Here is an 18,217-nt window from a genome sequence, read left to right as displayed (position 1 = left end):
GTTATAATTAGATTTCCTGTAAACACATAATCACTGTCCTGCTGCTGCTGCTGCTAAGTCGCTTCAGTCATGTCCGACTCTGTGAGACCCCACAGACGGCAGCCCACCAGGCTCCCCTGTCCTCGGGATTCTCCAGGCAAGAACACTGGAGTGGGTTGCCATTTCCTTCTCCAATGCATGAAAGTGAAAAGTGAAAGTGAAGTCACTCAGTCACTGCCCTAGAGAAAGTCATAAAAATAAGTCAATCCCCCTCCCCTTTTAGAAATGAGCCTATACAGATGCAGATGCAAATAACCTTTCTTATTCCCCACAAATCAAGGGGTCTGCAAGGCTTCTCTTGGTTCACTGTTTTCTGGTTATCAAAAGGTTCCCAGCTTCTAGCCAGAGGAATGAAAGCAGGAAGGGGAAAAATGGATGTTAACGGCTCCACTGATTTAGAAGAAAGGTGTGTGAAACCTTTGGACTGGCCTCCATCTCCTGGTATCCAGAGCTTCCTGGCTCCTGGAGAGAAGTAACCTGCACTCTAGTACAGAGGCAGCTTCCCTGAGGGGGCAGGCACTCTACACCAGGCTCTGTGGAAGCCTCAGGCAAGTCCCTTAATCTCCTTAAGCCTCAGTTTCCTGTCTACCAAACAGAAGTAGCCGCACCGCTTCACCAGATTGTGGTGAGAGTTAAATGAAATATTCTCCGCAAAACACATTACACAATAGTGTTTTGGAAATAGTAACTCTTATTTCCACAGGTTCTTTCCTCCTATAGACACTGGTTATTGTGTGTGCTCAGTCACATCCAACTCTTTGCAACCCCTAGGACTATAGCCTGCCAGTCTCCTCTATCCAGGGGATTCCCCAGGCAATAATGGGGTGGGTTGTCATTTCCTACTCCAGAGGATCCTCCTGACCCAGAAATCGAACCTGTGTCTCCTGCACTGGCAGGCAGCTTCTTTACACTGCGCCACCTAAAAAGAGCAAAACCAACACTGGCTGAACCCCCTTTCAAATCACCAGTGAGCCCTCACACTCACCGAAAACACCAGGAAGAACTGTCTTATGTAAGAGATTCAAATCACCCTTTTACCGCACTGCTCTCTGGTGTCTATTTCCGCCCTGCTTCTGACTTAAATAAGCTGTTTCTTTGTGTGCCCTCCCATACCTGTGCTGTGTCTCTAATAATAAACTTTGTACCTGTTTTGGAAATGGCAACCCACTCCATTATTCTTGTCTGGAAAATCTGGGCAGAGGAGCCTGGTGGGGTCCATGGGGTCATAAAGAGTTGGCCATGACTGAGCATGCACGTGCTCCCGCCCCTAAGTCCCTCTGAAAACATGTGGAGCTACAGCACCCATCAGCTGGGAGGCGCTTAGACGTTGATCTAGGAGGCCTTCTGGCTCAGGGGTCACTTTTAGGATTCAGTTGGTATGGAATGGCTCCTCAGTATCTGACTGTGTGTGACTGAACTGATCATAGCTGGGTAAAGCTGAGACCCTGAACTCACAGAGAGCCACTCCAGGTGCGGATACCACAGCAGGGTCCTCTTCACACACCTGTCTTTGCATTGTAATAGCTGGTCACGGGTGGCCAGGAAAGGAGTTGAAGCTAAATGAATACAATTAAACTTACCCTGTCATCTACTCCCAACATGTGTTACTGTCCCAGACCTTGGTAACTATCACAACCTCAATTACGTGCTAAATATATCTCCTCTGTCTACATCCCTGGGCCTTGTAGACCCAGGTGAAATGCATCTCCTGAAGCATTCCTAAACAGATGCAGCCCATTATCATCTCTGAACATCCTGCAGTGTTTGCTGAGAGCCTGGGATTCTGTGCCATTTATGTGGCTAAAAATCTCCAATTGCCTTAAGACACATTTCTCCTCCTGTCATCTTAAATTGGTCTAAAATCTTGCATTGCTTAATCTTCTGTCCTCTCCCTGCAAACAGACTAAGATCTCTTTGAAGTGTCTGAGCTTCTTTATGCGCCTACAGAGTCTAACACAAAGCACACATTCAATAACTCTGGTTGTCTTACAGGTTGATGAACTTGAAAAGATACATCAGAAGCATTGAAGAAAGAAAAAAACCACTCTCTTCTGTCATCCCTTAGAAATCAACTGTTTAAATGGTGATATTTGCCAGTTCTATTAATCCCCTCCATGAAGACAATGATAACTCAAAATGCAAGGTTGTAAATGAGGCATAAAAGGGGCATTATTTTCCATTGCTAACTCTTCATTTTCAGGATTTCTCTTAAACATGGAGGTAAAACTACTGGGACAGCTGTCAAAACATAAGCTGAAAATTTGTTATTCTCTCCATTTCACTCTGTTGATCAAGAGAGAACTCATTATAAATATGAGGCTTTTTCCTCCTTTTCTCCAGCTCAGGGGACCTGCTCCTTCTGAGTTTATCATAACCAGGAAAAGGAAAGGGTGGGGAAAGCATAAAAGCAACGTGGCATCAAAAAGTGTCACAAACTGACCTGTCCCCCAGGTGAAAGAAGCTATGGGCCACAGACGTCTTTGTGTAGATGTGCAATTTCTCCCTGCAAAACCTATAAAATGTAAAAACCTCCATTCCTTTCTGTAGGATGTCCCCTTTGGGAAGCTCTGGAGGTCATCCAATTCAGGACTCACATTGAACAAATGACGGGCACGGACACTAATGGTGTTTCCACACTGAGAACCAAGACCTCCAGCTCCCAGCCCAGTCCCCCTTCAACCATGCCATGAGTCCATTGCATTTCACTATTTCAGGAAAAAAAGAAACTACTTCAGAATGTCGTTTCATTCCTGCCACTTTCTACTGTAGTCATTCTTTCCAAACTTGGCCACTGATCAGCCGCTGCACACCAGGGACACGCCCTAGCGCTGTGACACATTAGTGAACAAGCCAACGGAGGCCTCCATCTTGCCAAGCTTACACGTCCGCCTCCACAGCTCACTAACGCCTTAAACGTGAATGCATTACCCTGTGGCTGGGAGGGGAGAGAAAGAAAAGAGGACAGAGACATAGAGGGGAAAGGACGGAAGCAGTTTCTGTTCTTTCTTCCTTTTTATTTTATGTGTTATATATATATATTTTTTCTATTTACTTTTATATATTATTAGATATATTTCAAAGACCATAAAACTACCCATTTAAAAGTGTTGTTGAATAATCTTTAGTATCTTCATAAAGCTGAGCAACTATCACCATAATTTAAGTTTAAAACATTTCAGACACCCCAAAAAGAAGCCCCGTACCCATTAGGAATCCCTCTCTATGCCCTACTCCAAGCCCAGGAGACCACTTTCTGCTTCTATGAATTTGCCTATTCTGGGTATTTCATGTAACTAAATCATGTAATATGTGACCTTCTGGGTCTGGCTTCTTTCACTTCATATAATGTTTTCAAGCATAGCAGGTATCAGCACTTTATTTATTTTTTTTTTTTCTGAATAATATTCCATTGTAATCTACTCTTTTTTCCACCACCTCCAAATTTACATCAAAAGGCATAAGTCACCTTTGGAAGGACTGCATAACAAAGTATGAGGTTTGGGAGAGAGAAAGCCCATCCCCACCCCAACCTGTTTTGAGCAGTTGTCTCTTAAGAGCCACCATGCAGTACCTGACCAGATCCATCCCCAGTAAGGCTTCCGTCTCAGCAGCTGGTTCTCTGGCATTGATGGCTTCATTGGCTATGCACACTCCATGTTCATTGGCTCCCATTTCTGCCCCCCAAAGCCACGCAGGTCTGCTTATCACAATGGCATGGGTCCTGGGAACTTGGTTGATTGAAATGTAAGTGCACTAAAAAATGAAGACAGAAGAAAGGGCCATTATCTGTCAGGTACCACTTAGTTTTCACCTTGGTATTTACATTAAACCACCACATCCATTACAAACAGAGCCGAGAAATAAAAGGCCTTGGGAACATCCAGATTCAAAAGACACCGCACATCTCAAAGCAGCTCAAAGGTTTCCACAGTGAGTTTCAATCTTGCCACTCACTCAGTTTCCAGTCTCTTTAGTTCAAGCCAATCTGTGCATAATGAAGACATCTATAGTGGAGGTCTATTTTCATGTACCAGATATTGAGCTGGTCTCTGCCCCTGAATATTATGTATCTGGTCATTTCAAAAGGCATAGATGGCCACCAGCATTTCAAACAAGCATACCTATTTATTTGCAAAACTCCTTCTAGATTAGTGGTTTTCAAACTCTGTAAAAGTTATAGAGCTCTATCTGTAAAGGAAATTCTACTTAGATGCCTAACATAGAAAGCAGATAAAAAGGAAGATGCTTTGTCTGCAGAACAGAGATCCCTTAAGCTTCCTGCAATGATCCCCATCTCCTTAGAACATAGTTTGACAACCTACATGATCGCTCTAGTGGTACAAAAGAGAAAAAATGGTGATACTTGACATTTCACTAATGCATTAAGCGTACACTCTCTTATCCACTACGCTTCCCAGTCTGCCCCATTTGATCCCCACACTAAGCCCATAGGAAACAGTCCGAGAAAGGCGTTTTTTGACTCCTTTTACAACTGTGGTACACGCCACTTAGAGCTGTGTCTTACCTCCTCCGGTCCCATGCCTGTTCTTCCATTCACCTCAATACACTTTGACCAGTTCTATTGTCTTTATGTTTTGGGGTAAAAGTTTGCATGGAGGAAGGATTCTGAGGCTAAAAATACTTGGAAAGACATAGCTCGATCTAGATTAGCTCATTCCTTTCCAAGTAAAGACATAGCAGCCTGGAAAGCACTCAGAGCCTTCCCCTCCCCACACTGGGCCCCTAGGAGACTCCACTGGAGCCGCAGGAAAAGCACTAAACTAGGCTGGCCGCGGGGCCTCCTGACACTGATATTCTAGTATCCATGACACCCTCTTCCCAAGAAGGCTGCGCAACTCAGGGCTTTAAATTATACAGGGCTTTTTAGCTGTCAGGGGAGAACTCTATCAGCCGAAGCATCCATTTACACTTTAAATTGGGCATCTCAAAGCACTGATCAACTGCAGCCTTAGATCTCTTTTTTTGATTCAACACCCAGTTATATTTCTGAATGCAGCCCAGAAAGCTATTCTGCATTGATTTTTCATAATCTCTAAACCCCAGGTAAGAGCTGAAATGCACACTCACTGGTCACGTGACATCTGTATCTTCACAATCCACATTAGGTATTGCTCTGCCCTGGGATAATGTTATTTCACTTGATAACTATTTGTAAACTGAAAGCTGATTAAACTCAGAGGTTGTCAAGAGACCCTTGAGTTTTTCATGGCAAACTGATAATAAAATATACTCTTTAAGTGTTTTCCCCTATTCAGTTCCCTATGGTTATTTATTTTTTTAAAAAATGATCCTTTGACAACAAAAAACTGGCCAAAGCACTAAACAAACTATGGTCCTCTGCGCTCTTCTACCTGGAATTGAGGGATATATGTTAGGATTGTATTATTTCATGCAAAAAGCAGTCCAGACATTGATCAACACTTTCTAAAACCCCTGTACCCACTGAGGTCGAGTGACAAATTCTGTCTTGAAAAGATTGAGTAAATAGGGGAGGAATTTCAACTTCCTAAGCACAGATTTATCATAATTTTTTTAAGGACAGGAAAAAAGCAAAAATAGGAAATGAGCTTATTTATTTGTCCTCAAATTCATGTCTACACCTTCATTCCCATTTCATCAATTATCTACAGAGCAGCAACCACACACAAGGCATCTTGTGCGAAGTGCTGCTGGCAGATAAGCCAGTGAGGGGCCCAGTCTCTGTCCCTTCAGTTGGCAAAGGAGAAGGCACACACACAAATGACCATGACCACTGGCCAACTTAAGGAATGTCTGCTTAACAGGCACTGCATCTCCCCCTCCTCCCACCTTATGAAAAGTGAAAGTCCCCAGTTGTGTCCAGTTCTTTGTGACGCCATGGACTATACTGTCCATGGAATTCTCCAGGCTAGAATACCAGAGTGGGTAGCCTTTCCCTTCTCCAGGGGATCTTCCTAACCCAGGGATTGACCCCAGGTCTCCCACATTGCAGGTAGATTCTTTACCAGCTGAGCCACAAGGGAAGCCCAAGAATACTGAAGTGGGAAGCCTATACCTTCTCCAGGGGATCTTCCTGATCCAGGAACTGAACTGGGGTCTCCTGCATTGTAGGCGGATTCTTGACCAACTGAGCTATGAGGGAAGCCTTTGCACTTCTGATCAACCCAATCCTGCTATTCTTTTTCCTTTTCCCATTCCACTCCATTGTAACCCTTCCAAAATACTATATAATTGACTTATGTACTGCATGTGCTGTTTATGTATGATTATTTCCCCAGGCTAGAATGTAAGCTCCATGAGAGATACAGAAATGAGAGAGGGCTCGATCCCAAATCTGGTACATAGCAGGCATCAATAAATGAATTAATGAATCGGTAACAAAGGTCAGAGGGAGCATAATTGAGGTTCATAGGCAAGGAAACACATCCAAGTGGGCAGAGGTTTTATCAAGTGGGTGACATTTGAGCTGACCTTGCAAACCGAGCCAGACATCGAAGTATTCCAGACAGAGGAAAGAGAATGAGAAGAAAAAGGTGGGGATGTCAAAAATGTGTTCCCAGTTCAGGGAGGTCCTCCACTCTGCCACTTAGGGGAGCTGTGATGGCACTGAGTCACAGGACTGCAAAAGCATAGTAAGTACTGACTGATAAAAGTGCTGAACACTGAATCCAAAAGACCATATGGTCTTCGTGGGAGTTCAAAATACATGCAGCCAACTTGACACTTTTCACACCAAAATTGGAATCGTGAGGAAACAAGGAGATCCCCAACTAGACATATAAGCTAAATCAGCCCCTTTCAAGCACCAGGCTGAACGCTGATCCCCAGATCCCTGTACAGGACATAGGGCAGCCGGTGAGGGGGAGCTGGTGTGTGAGCACCCCAGGCTTACGAGTGTGCGCTCAGTTGCTCAGTCACGTCCAACTCTTTGTGACCCCATAGACTGTAGCCTGCCAGGCTCCTCTGTCCATGGGATTCTCCAGGCAAGAATACTGGAGTGGGTTGCCATTTCCTTCTCCAGGGGATTTTTCTGACTCAGGGATGGAACCCTGTGCCACCAGGGAAGCCCAAGCAAGCCTGTAACACACACCCTCAGGGCATCTTTGTCATGGACCACCAAAGTCTGGCTTAACAAGGGCCCCTCTGTGGCTGCAATTCACACAGTCCACTGGGTTTGAAACCTGACTAATCACACCCAGGTCTGGGAGGCAGAAACATTTGTTTCACAGAGATTAGTTACTTAAAAGTCCCAGTTTGGGAGCAAATCTCACAAATAAGGAATATTTACACACAATGTAATGAGTTAAACTTGAGTCAACCATCTAGAACCTGAACTCTGCAGGCAGTCATTTTCTTAAATGGATTCACCAACACAATTGCCCCGTTATTACGAGGTAGAGAAGAAGTGGGATTTGAAGTAGCAGAGAAGGTTTTTCTGAGGGGAAAAACCCAAAAGCACCTGAAATCTTTCCGCATGAAAAAAACAAAAAACAAAAACAGTTAGTTCTAAAGTGAAAATTTCCAAAAAAAAAAAAAAAGAAAATTTCCAGCCAGATTTCTGTTAGGAAAAAAGGAAAAAGAAAATGTTCACCACTCAAAAGATCAGTCTTTAGGGGTATAGTTCTAGCCTCAGCTCTGGTAATTAAGCTGTTCAAGGGGCTTGCACAAACAGAGGAGCAATTTGTCTTGCTGCCCCATGGCCAGGCCCACCGAGTCTTTAGTAAAACAAATCTGTCAGCTAGTGTGACTTCTGGGTGCCAAGACCACACAACAAGCCTGAGGAGGAGTGGGGGTGAGGGGTGAGGCATACTCCTAAATGTCAGCTCTGAGACTTCCTGGCAGTCCAGTGGTTATGACTCAGCAATTTCAACGCAAGGGGCGCAGGTTCAATCCCTGGTCAGGGAACTAAGATCCCACAGGCCGCAAGGCATGGCCAAAAATATTTAATGCAAACTTAAGAAAGAACTGTCAGCACTGCCTAATGCTAATCACTGAGGTTTGAAAGACGTTACCTGTACTGAGCTTGTCGCTCTCAGGTGGCTCCTGGGGACACATACCAGGTTGGAGGATGGAAAGATCAACCTTGACAAGGCCCCGGAGACAAAGACAAAAGACAATTCTTCTGCAGGGAAAGCCCTTTATTATCTTGTGTGATGGTGCCCAAAATGAAAAAGCAAAATCAGCGACGTGCTGTCGCCTAACCCTTGCACATTCCTGCACACACTATTTCTGGATATCACCCAATGAAAGGGGAATAGAGACACTCACACAATAGACGTTTCACTTAGTGCAATGCAACCATTGTGCCTTTCCTACTGTACTCAGATGGTGAACACAACCCTGGCACCGCCAGCAAAAACCACTGAGAAATGAGTTGATGAGTCAGCCAGACTTCTTAGGAGGAGAAAGAAAGGTAGGGAAAAACGGGACGCTTTAGGAAAACAGGTTTAGTTTTAGAAAACCTGTGACTCTAAAACAGTATTGAGATTATCACTGAGGTTGTTTGTTTTTTAATGTTTTTATCCCAGTGTCTTTTGCCTGCAACTAGACTGGTTTCGGGAAATGTGCCATTAAGGCTTATATGAGTCTAAACAAAGACAGAAGAAGATGCTGACTATACTTTAGAAGAGCTGTTTTTTATCTCCCTGAAGCTGCAAGATCTTTAAGGGGGTTCAGAAACAGATTTGGGAAAAGGGATGCAATAGAAGGAAGCCCCCAGGCCAAGCCACTCTCCCACGGGGCAAGGGAGATGCTCTGACTCCACAGGAGGCTGGGAACCCCTGCCTCAGGGGCTGAAGAGATGAAAACAGGAAAACAGACAGGAAGAAAAGCATACAATCTACTTAGTGACCATGCCACTCTGCTCAGATTTCTGATTCCAGAATGACTTGTACTCCCTGTGGTAAAGGATAATCTTTAGAATTAACATTCAGAACCCACTCCCTGCCCCACCATGGACATAGATATGGACATGGACAATGTTACTAATAACACCACCAGCTACCATTAATTGGCAATTTTCTGTTCTTCTTGCAAATATTTTCTTTGGGAAAAAAAGGAGGAAAAGTACCTACCAAAAATCTACCCCAAATCGTGAAAGTTGTATAACCTGACTGAGGATACTAATCCCATACAGAATTTCATGTAGTGGAAAAAAAAATATTTAAAATAACTTTCTAAAAAAGAAAACAATGAAGTCTAAAGGAGGCAAAAATGGAGGAGAGGTTTATTATATAATAATAAGAGAATCTTTCAAAAAGCCAGTATGTATCAAACCTGACTTGGCTATCAAGAATTCTGTCTCCATAAATTATGGTATAAAGACCCTCTTGGGCACCAAGTATAGATAATGGAAACTTTAGTTGAAATCCACTGTTTTCTCCAGGAAAATATTGTAGTGTTGTATCCTTTCTTTCTTAAATAGAAGGCTTAACCATATACCTAAACCCACAATAAACTGTGGAAAATTGTGAAAGAGATGGGAATAGCACACCACCTACCGGCCTCTTGAGAAACCTATGCGCAGGTCAGGAAGCAACAGTTAGAACTGGACATGGAACAACAGACTGGTTCCAAATAGGAAAAGGAGTACATCAAGGCTGTATACTGTCACCCTGCTTATTTAACTTATATGCAGAGTACATCATGAGAAACGCTGGGCTGGAAGAAGCACAAGCTGGAATCAAGATTACCGGAAGAAATATCAATAACCTCAGATATGCAGATGACACCACCCTTATGGCAGAAAGTGAAGAGGAACTAAAAAAAAAAGCCTCTTGATGAAAGTGAAAGAAGAGAGTGAAAAAGCTGGCTTAAAGCTCAACATTCAGAAAACTAAGATCATGGCATCCAGTCCCATCACTTCATGGCAAATAGATGGGGAAACGGTGGAAACAGTGGCTGACTTTATTTTTGGGGGCTCCAAAATCACTGCAGATGGTGATCACAGCCATGAAATTAAAAGATGCTTACTCCTTGGAAGGAAAGTTATGACCAATCTAGATAGCATATTAAAAAGCAGAGACATTACTTTGTCAACAAAGGTCTGTATAGTCAAGGCTATGGTTTTCCAGTAGTCATGTATGGATGTGAAAGTTGGACTAAAAAGAAAGCTGAGTGTAGAAAAATTGATGCTTCTGAACTGTGGTGTTGGAGAAGACTCTTGAGAGTCCCTTGGACTGAGAGGAGATACAACAAGTCCGTCCTAATGGAGACCAGCCCTGGTAGTTCATTGGAAGGACTGATGTTGAAGCTGAAACTCCAATCCTTTGGCCACCTGATGCGAAGAGCTAACTCATTTGAAAAGACCCTGATGCTGGGAAAGATTGAGGGCAGGAGCAGGGGATGACAGAGGATGAGATGATTGGATGGCATCACCAACTCAATGGACATGAGTTTGGGTGAACTCTGGGAGTTGGTGATGGACAGGAAGGCCTGGCGTGCTGCAGTCCATGGTGTCGCAAAGAGTTGGACACAACTGAGCGACTGAACTGAACTTACCCATCCTACTCTGCAACCAAAATGGGAGTTGTTAAAAACCCAGCATCTGCAGAAGAAAGACTAAAGAGCACAAAATAAAATGCTCTGATCTGCCAACTGTGCAGCTGAACAAAATGCCCAGTGTAATTTTAGAAACTGAGGAACTCAGTGCTGGAGGACCCCATTTTTATTCCTCCATCTCAAGTAGATGTGAACTGGACAAAGAGTAGATGAGAGATGGATAGATGGACAGAGGGACAGACTGAGGGCAGGATGAAGGGAAGGATGAGTAAGGGCATGAACTAAAGGCAAGCCCACCTGGGAGGATGGCCCAGCTGGAAGGGTGGGCGGGTGGGTGGCAATGAGTAATCAGAGTGACCTTCTGCACAGGATTATTCTCAGAAAACAGGCTTCAGGGACTGCAACACTCACACAAGATTTCTAGGGAAACTGCAGACAATGTTTAAAATGTCATGAAAAGGCTGAGTAATAGAAGAGTTTTTATGAGAAGTTCTCAGTCTTCATAATTCAAATTTTCTGTATGCTGATGAAGACAATTATGAAAGTTACATTATAGTTATTGTAGCTCAAAAGCCGGGTAGAAAAGAACCCATCATTCTGTACTTGGGACAAGAACAGGGGATGGAGATGAGTGTAACTGTATGGGAATTAAAGATACAGAGTAAGTTTGAAAAGCAGACTTAGCATATGCTACAAGTTAGGAGTTTGGGAACTGAGACCTGGAGTCACAGAATCTCTCAGCACTACCTGATTCTTTTTTAAAAAAAAGAAAAGAAAAATCTCTTCCTGCAGTGTTCTGCTTGGAGTTTACAAAGTGCTTTCACATGTTAGCTCACATGTGCTTTACAAGAAGGCCGGGTGGAGTATGCTGTGATCTCTGTCTGGCAAATGAGGAAACTGAGTCTCAGAGGCTCAAAGGTCCAAGACGCAGTAAATGCAGAAGGCAGGACTAGAACACAGGCCCCTGCCTCCTGAGCCAGAACTCAGCCCCCTAGTTTCAGGTGACCATGAATTTCAATTAATTTATAAAAGACACTTAACATGCTACACATGCACAGAAGGGTGGCAGGCTAAAGGGAGGAGGGGGATACTGGTGCTGGCGCCTTGAAGAATGCACAGGAGTCTACCAAGTGGATGACGAGATGGGAGAGGAAGGAGAGACTCGGCAAAGGACAGAGCAAAAGAACACAGCAATGGAAGTGTGCTGTTCGTTCAAGAAGCAGCTCAGTGCAGCTGACGCCTACTGTGTAAGCTAGGAAAGGGAAACTAAGGACGAAGATTAAAAAAGCAAGCAGGAAATTGTACAACCCTAACAGAGGTCAGTTATTACCAAAAAAAATGTATCCTATGACCTAGTGACCCTGCATGTGGAAGTGTCTTCAATGACTATACATGCCCATGTACAGAAAGCCTGTGTACAATGTTCTTTGTGGCTGTACTTTCCAGACGAGCCAAAAGTCCAAGCATTCACCAATAGAGAACTGACTAAATTATGGAATATCTCCACAATAGACTACTGTCAGCTGTAAAAGAAGAAGAAGAATCTCTATTTCTATGTTCAGCTATAGAAAACTCTTTAGAAAGCTTTTAGCTATAGAAAACTCTTTAGAAAATGTTACTAAACAAAAGAAAGCCAATTGTAAGCTAGAAACTGTACGTTAAAAAAATATCAAGGGTCAGAATAGTGTATATAATGTGCTATATTCATGAAAAAAGAAAAGGCTGCATATACATATTTATTTGCTTTGCATAAAAGATGACAAGATGGGCAAGAAAAAAAAAGGATTACATAAGATGGGAATTTTAATAGGAGGAAGGGGAGATTAAGACTGTTTACTATAAACCTTTTTAATATTATTAAATCTTTGAACCACATCATTTTATCACTTACTCAAAATATAAAATTACATTAAAAAGTACCTTTAACCAAATTGGTTTAAAAATTTATGTGCACAAAAAACCTGCACACAAATTTTACAGCAACTTTATTCAAAATTGCCCAAACTTGGATTCAACCAAGATGTCCTGCAATAGGTGAATGGAAAAATAAGTTGTGGTATATCCAGGCAATGGACTATTATTCACAGCAAAATAGAAACAGTCTATCAAGCTTGGAAGAGACATCAGTGAATCTTAAATGTCTATCACTGAGTGAAAGAAGCCAATCCGAAAAGGCTACATACTATATGATTCCAACTATATAACCTTCTAGAAAAGGGAAAACTATGAAGACAGTGAAAAGATAAGGGGTTTCCAGGGGTTAGGGGAAGGGAGAGATAGATGACTAGCTAGAACATAGAGGATTTTTAGGGCACTGAAAATACCCTATATGATAGATGGATACATGGTATTAGACATTGTCAAACCCCAGAGAATACACAACACAAAGAGTGAACTTTAATAAACTATTGAGTGGGTTAATAATAATGTATCAATACAGGCTCATCCACTGTAAAAGATATTAAGGCAAAATATTAATAACGGGAAACTGGGAGGCAGGCAGCAGGGGTGGTGAGGGATTATATGAGAACACTCTGTACTTACGCTCATTTTTCCACAAACCTAAATCTGCTTTAAAAATGTCTATTAATTTAAAAGAAAAGAAAGAAAAGTGAACAGGATGCCAGGCAGGAAGAGTTCTGAATGGCATACAAATCAGCCTGGATTCTCATCTTATAAACAACAACCCAACATTTTTAAACGAGGCAGTGACAAAGCTGTGATCTGGAAAGAAAAGTCCAGTGACCCTGCAGGGAATAGAATTCAGGAGAAAGAGACCTGGGCACGACTAAGCAGATCAAAGCAGAAAGGAGATTGGGGTGGGTGTGAAAGAATTGGGAGCGATGAGGAGACGGGGACACAGGCGAGGAAGCAAGACTCAGTGACTGCTGTCCCTGTGCATCCACAGATGAGTCGGAAAACATGGGTCAACGCTTGCTTCTGGTTTCTAGAATAAACTCTGTGGCAGACAACAGAGCTGTCAGAGGAAGAAAAGCAAACGAAATGGGAAGAGTGAATTTGGTTTTTGACCTGTGAAGTTATTTTACCTGCAGCATACAGATGTGAAAACATACCAAGGCAACTCAGAACCCCAGAAATGCAACTCAGAAAAAAGGTCAAGACTGCCTAGCAATTACCTCTGGTATGTATCAAACTGTGCTTAGTAATTAGGCAAGGGGACATAATTTATGGTGTATTTGAGGTGTACACCATAAATACATGGTGTACTTGGGCGTTAATGTATCATAACTAGTGGAAGGAATCTAGTCTCTTTTCTAAAATGATTGTAACCATGAAAACAAAACATATAAAGTCATTTAATCTATGTCCCAAAAAATAAATTTTTCTAAAATATTTATTTCAGTTATACTTATAAAAGGTTTTGCACAATACTGTACTTACTATGGCTACTAAAAAATGACCCCCAAATTTAGTGATATAAAACAACCATTTATTATGTTCATGAATTTGATGCATCAGGAATTTGGACAGGGCACAGAAGGGATGGTGTGAGTCTATTCCATGGAGTCTGAGGTCTGGAATCACTGAAAGGGCATTCACTCACACATCTGGCAGCTGACACTGTTTGCAGGTTCTCCATGGGGGCCCCACCACATGGTATCTGCTGGGTTCCTCCCAGCATGGTGCCTGGGAACTTAGGGCTAGAGTCCCAAAGGAGGGAGACAAGCACAAGTCAGATCCTTTTACTACCCAGCCCTGGAGGTCACACACCATCACCTCCATCAGGTTTCACTGCCTGATGCCACCAGAAGCCCTCATGAAGATTCACGGCAGGGGTGGGGGGCATAATCCCCCCACTCCATGGAGGTATGTCCAGCACACTGTGAGAAGGACATGTGGGATGGGATTTGTTAGAGCCATCTTCAGGAAATCTGCCCACATGAAAATCAAAGTGTTTCAGTGTGCATGACTCTGGGAAAAAGAAACATGTAGGGAAGGCAGCCAGGGAAGGTCAGTAACAACTCAAACCAAGCCAACTTTATCCATATCCATCCAGTCCCCTCTGTCCCAGAAACAGAAACATTCAGATCTAAACAACATGGACATTCAAACAGTAATGAAGACCCATTGAAAATCTACCATGAGCAGCACAGAACCTAGCACTCTTCTCTGCCCATATGAAAGGAAAGTCCCTGCCGGGAGCCAGTGTGAGGAACTCCGCCTGTGGCAAAGGTCATGAGGAAGGAGGCTCGGCATACACAAAGGCGGGATCGAGCCTCAGGAGTCCCCCCCTGGAAATTCTTGAGCATATACCCCCAAAACCAGAGTTTGCCTACTTTATTGCTTTGTGCTCTCACCTACACCTCTGACTTTATGGGGGGCTATCCCCCACCACCATCTCTCTCTCTGAAAGAGTTAACTTACAGCTCCAGTTAATGAAGTTCCTGGGCGTGACAAGAGTGTTTTAGTTCACAAACTCCTTTGGAAGTCCTCTAGCCTGCCTGAAAAGGTTCTTCCAGCCACATGTGATTGTTCAGAGCCTCCCAACCGTGAGAGGCATGAGATGTTCTAAACTGTCTAAATACAGATTCCTTTGAGCAGTTAAAAGATTGATTAGAAATTGTATTGGTGAAGGGTTTTTCACTTGTTGGGCCAATGTTTGCTGCTAAGTTTCCATATCCCTTACCTGCTGTGTCCCTGGAAGTGTATTGATTAATATAATTGGTGTACAGGAATGTAAGTAATAGCTTTAATGTTTGTAACCTTGGACCCTTGAGTTAATTCTTTTCTTGTTATAGCCCACCACACTTTTGCCCTATAGGAATGCAACTTTATCTAATGCTTTCAGAGGGTGGCACCTGACTTTAGAATAATCACCTTTAGAGAAAAATAAGTTTTCTTAAGAAAGGGTCATAAAATGTTAATAGGCCTCCTGGCCAGAAGATGATGTAAATCACCTAAACTTTTGCATATGATTGCAGGAAGAAAGCATGGCTTCGATAGGGATCAAGGACTGCTGTCCTTGCATGACTCTACCCCTTCCCCCATTATCCTCTATGCACAGCTTAAGGTATAAAAACTACTTTGGAAAATAAAGTGCAGGCCTTGTTCACTGAACCCTGGTCTCCCCATCTTGTTCTTTCTCTCACCTTCTGGCTGAATTCCCATCTGGAGCGTGGAGGCTCGTCAAGCCTACTAATTTTGCCTGGGCTTCTAAGATCTGACCGGGGAGGCCTTAGTGTCTCCTCTCCTTCGGGAGAACAGGAGGATGCCTGCGGCCTATGTAGGTGGCGCAAATTCCTTGTCTTGGAATTTTATTGGTTTTCCACATAAACCAAGTTATTCAGCCTCTTTTCTTCACTGAATTTCTTCGCTGAGCTATCCCTATTTAACCACTCTTTATATCTTTAATTCTATCGTATCCTGATTGCCAAAGCCGTCTCCCCTTCCAATTCCCTGGATCCACCGGGGCTGAAGCCCAGTAGTCCCACTGAAGTTTAGGAGCCTGAACCAAGTTAGTGGTGCAACATCAGAGGCAAGTGGTTCTGGCGAAAGTCCTATGGGCGACAGTCTGCCACCGCCCCAACCACAGACTAGAGCCATGACTGGCTCAACTCTGCCCATTCATCTCAGTGCTCCTGCTGAATTCACTTAGCATAACCAGCTCCTTGTAGAGTGCTATTGCTCTCTGGTGATGCTTAATGCTTTTAAAAGGCTGAAACAGAGATTCAGATAAGAAAATGAAATACACATGGATGAATACCCATTTAAAATGCACAATCACACAGAAAAATTGTTTTATAAAATATAAAACACCAAAGGGTAGAGATTATGTCAGTGGCAAGAGCTTGTTAATTTATCAGCCCCCAATTTTTTTACTCTAAATTCTTCATCCTTTAACAATTACCATTTAAACACATACAACTAACTATACCATAACCAAGAAGTTTATTCCATGAATGCAAAGATGATTCAATTTATCATTAAATAGAAAGTAAAAAAAAAAAAACAAAAAAACAGGGGCTTAGCTCCTGATTATCTCCTGATCTTTAACAAAATGTAACACCTGTTTCTCAGGGTTTTTAAAAAGCATTCAAAGCATGAACTGATGTACACTTTTTAACATGACAAAATGATTCGAATCTCCATTCCAAAGCCAGCATCTTACTTAATATGGAAGCACTAGAGGCTGCCCCACTTAGGTCAGGAACAACACAAAGATACCCACTTTCTCCACCGTTATTAATACTAAATCCAAGCCATAAGCCAAACAGATGAAAAAAGAAGAGATGTAGAACAATTAAATTATCCATATTTGCAGGTTTTATAATAACATAGCTGGAAAATCAAAAAGAATCAATAATAAAAGCTGACACAATAAATAAAAGAATTTAGTTTAAAAAGTAGAATGTAAAATTAACATAAAATAGCCTTCATGATGAATTGAGAAAATAGCATTGAAACATGTATATTACCATATGTGAAATAGATCACCAGTCCAAATTCGATGCATGAAACAGGGCACTCAAAGCTGGTGCACTGGGACAACCCAGAGGGATGAGATGGGGAGGGAGGTGGGAGCAGGGTTCAGAATGGGGGACACATGTACACCCGTGGCTGATTCAGGTCAATGTATGGCAAAAGCCACCACAATATCACAATTAGCCTCCGATTAAAATAATTAATTTAAAAAACAGCCATCATGAAGCACACTCTGGGAATATGGACAATCTGGCATTGTCTCACATTGCTGGTGGGAATGTAAAATGGCACACCACCTATAGAAAGAAATTTGACAATATATAACAAAATCACATGGGCTTCCTAGGTGACTCAGTGGTAAAGAATCCTCCTGCCAATGCAGGAGACTCAGTAGACGTGAGTTCAACCCCTGGGTCGGAAAGATCCTCTGGAGGAGGAAATGGCAACCCACTCCAGCATTCTTGCTGGGATAATCCCATGGACAGAGAAGCCTCATGGGCTACAGACCATGGGGTCACAAAGTGCTGGACATGACTGAGCCACTGAGCAAGCAGGCATAAGAAAACCACATACTTATATACCCTGTGACTCAGAAATTTCTAGGCACCTATCTCTCAAAATATTTTGGGGATATCCCCCAAAATATGAACAGGTTTTTAAGCACTCAAAATAAGAATTGATGGATAATTTTTTAACATGATAAAACCATATAAACCAAGACCAGACACTGTGACAGGTGTACAAGGCTATTATGCACACCAGCACTATTTGTAATAGCAAAAGACTGGAAAACAATCCAAGTGTCTATCAATATGAGACTGATTAAACTATGATTACATTCATAGACTGAAACTCTATACAGCTCTAAATGAGGAATGAAGATGGTTACTCCAGATGGAATGACTTGCAGAACAGTTTCAGTTGAAAAATTCAAAGTGGAAAAAAGTATATATAGCATGCTGCTGCTGCTGCTGCTAAGTTGCTTCAGTCGTGTCCGACTCTGTGCAACCCCATAGACAGCAGCCCACCAGGCTCCCCTGTCCCTGGGATTCTCCAGGCAAGAACACTGGAGTGGGTTGCCATTGCCTCTTCCAATATAGCATGCTACCATTCATTTAATGAAGGAAGAAAGGAACTGTGACAAATATGCATATACACATGTGAGTGTGTTTGCTACATATACATGCAAATTTTTAAATGGAAGGATAAACCCCAAACTTCCAAAACATTATTA

General features: G+C 42.6%; 1 protein-coding gene across 4 annotated transcripts in view; it reads right to left on the bottom strand.

The window, feature by feature from the left end:
- The window catches only part of SCRN1 (secernin 1), a 63,006-nt gene that overhangs the window by 22,241 nt on the left and 22,548 nt on the right, over positions 1–18,217 (bottom strand). For all 4 annotated transcript variants that reach the window (XM_025291250.3, XM_025291249.3, XM_025291251.3 and 1 more), the window contains exon 3: positions 3,611–3,792. In XM_025291250.3, the coding sequence (XP_025147035.1) occupies positions 3,611–3,792 (182 nt within the window). The remainder of the gene's footprint in view (positions 1–3,610; positions 3,793–18,217) is intronic.

Source organism: Bubalus bubalis, chromosome 8 (assembly GCF_019923935.1).
Source record: "Bubalus bubalis isolate 160015118507 breed Murrah chromosome 8, NDDB_SH_1, whole genome shotgun sequence".
Taxonomy (NCBI): Eukaryota; Metazoa; Chordata; class Mammalia; order Artiodactyla; family Bovidae; genus Bubalus; species Bubalus bubalis.
Note: the sequence above shows the minus strand (reverse complement) of the source record. Positions and strands in the feature narration are given on the sequence as shown.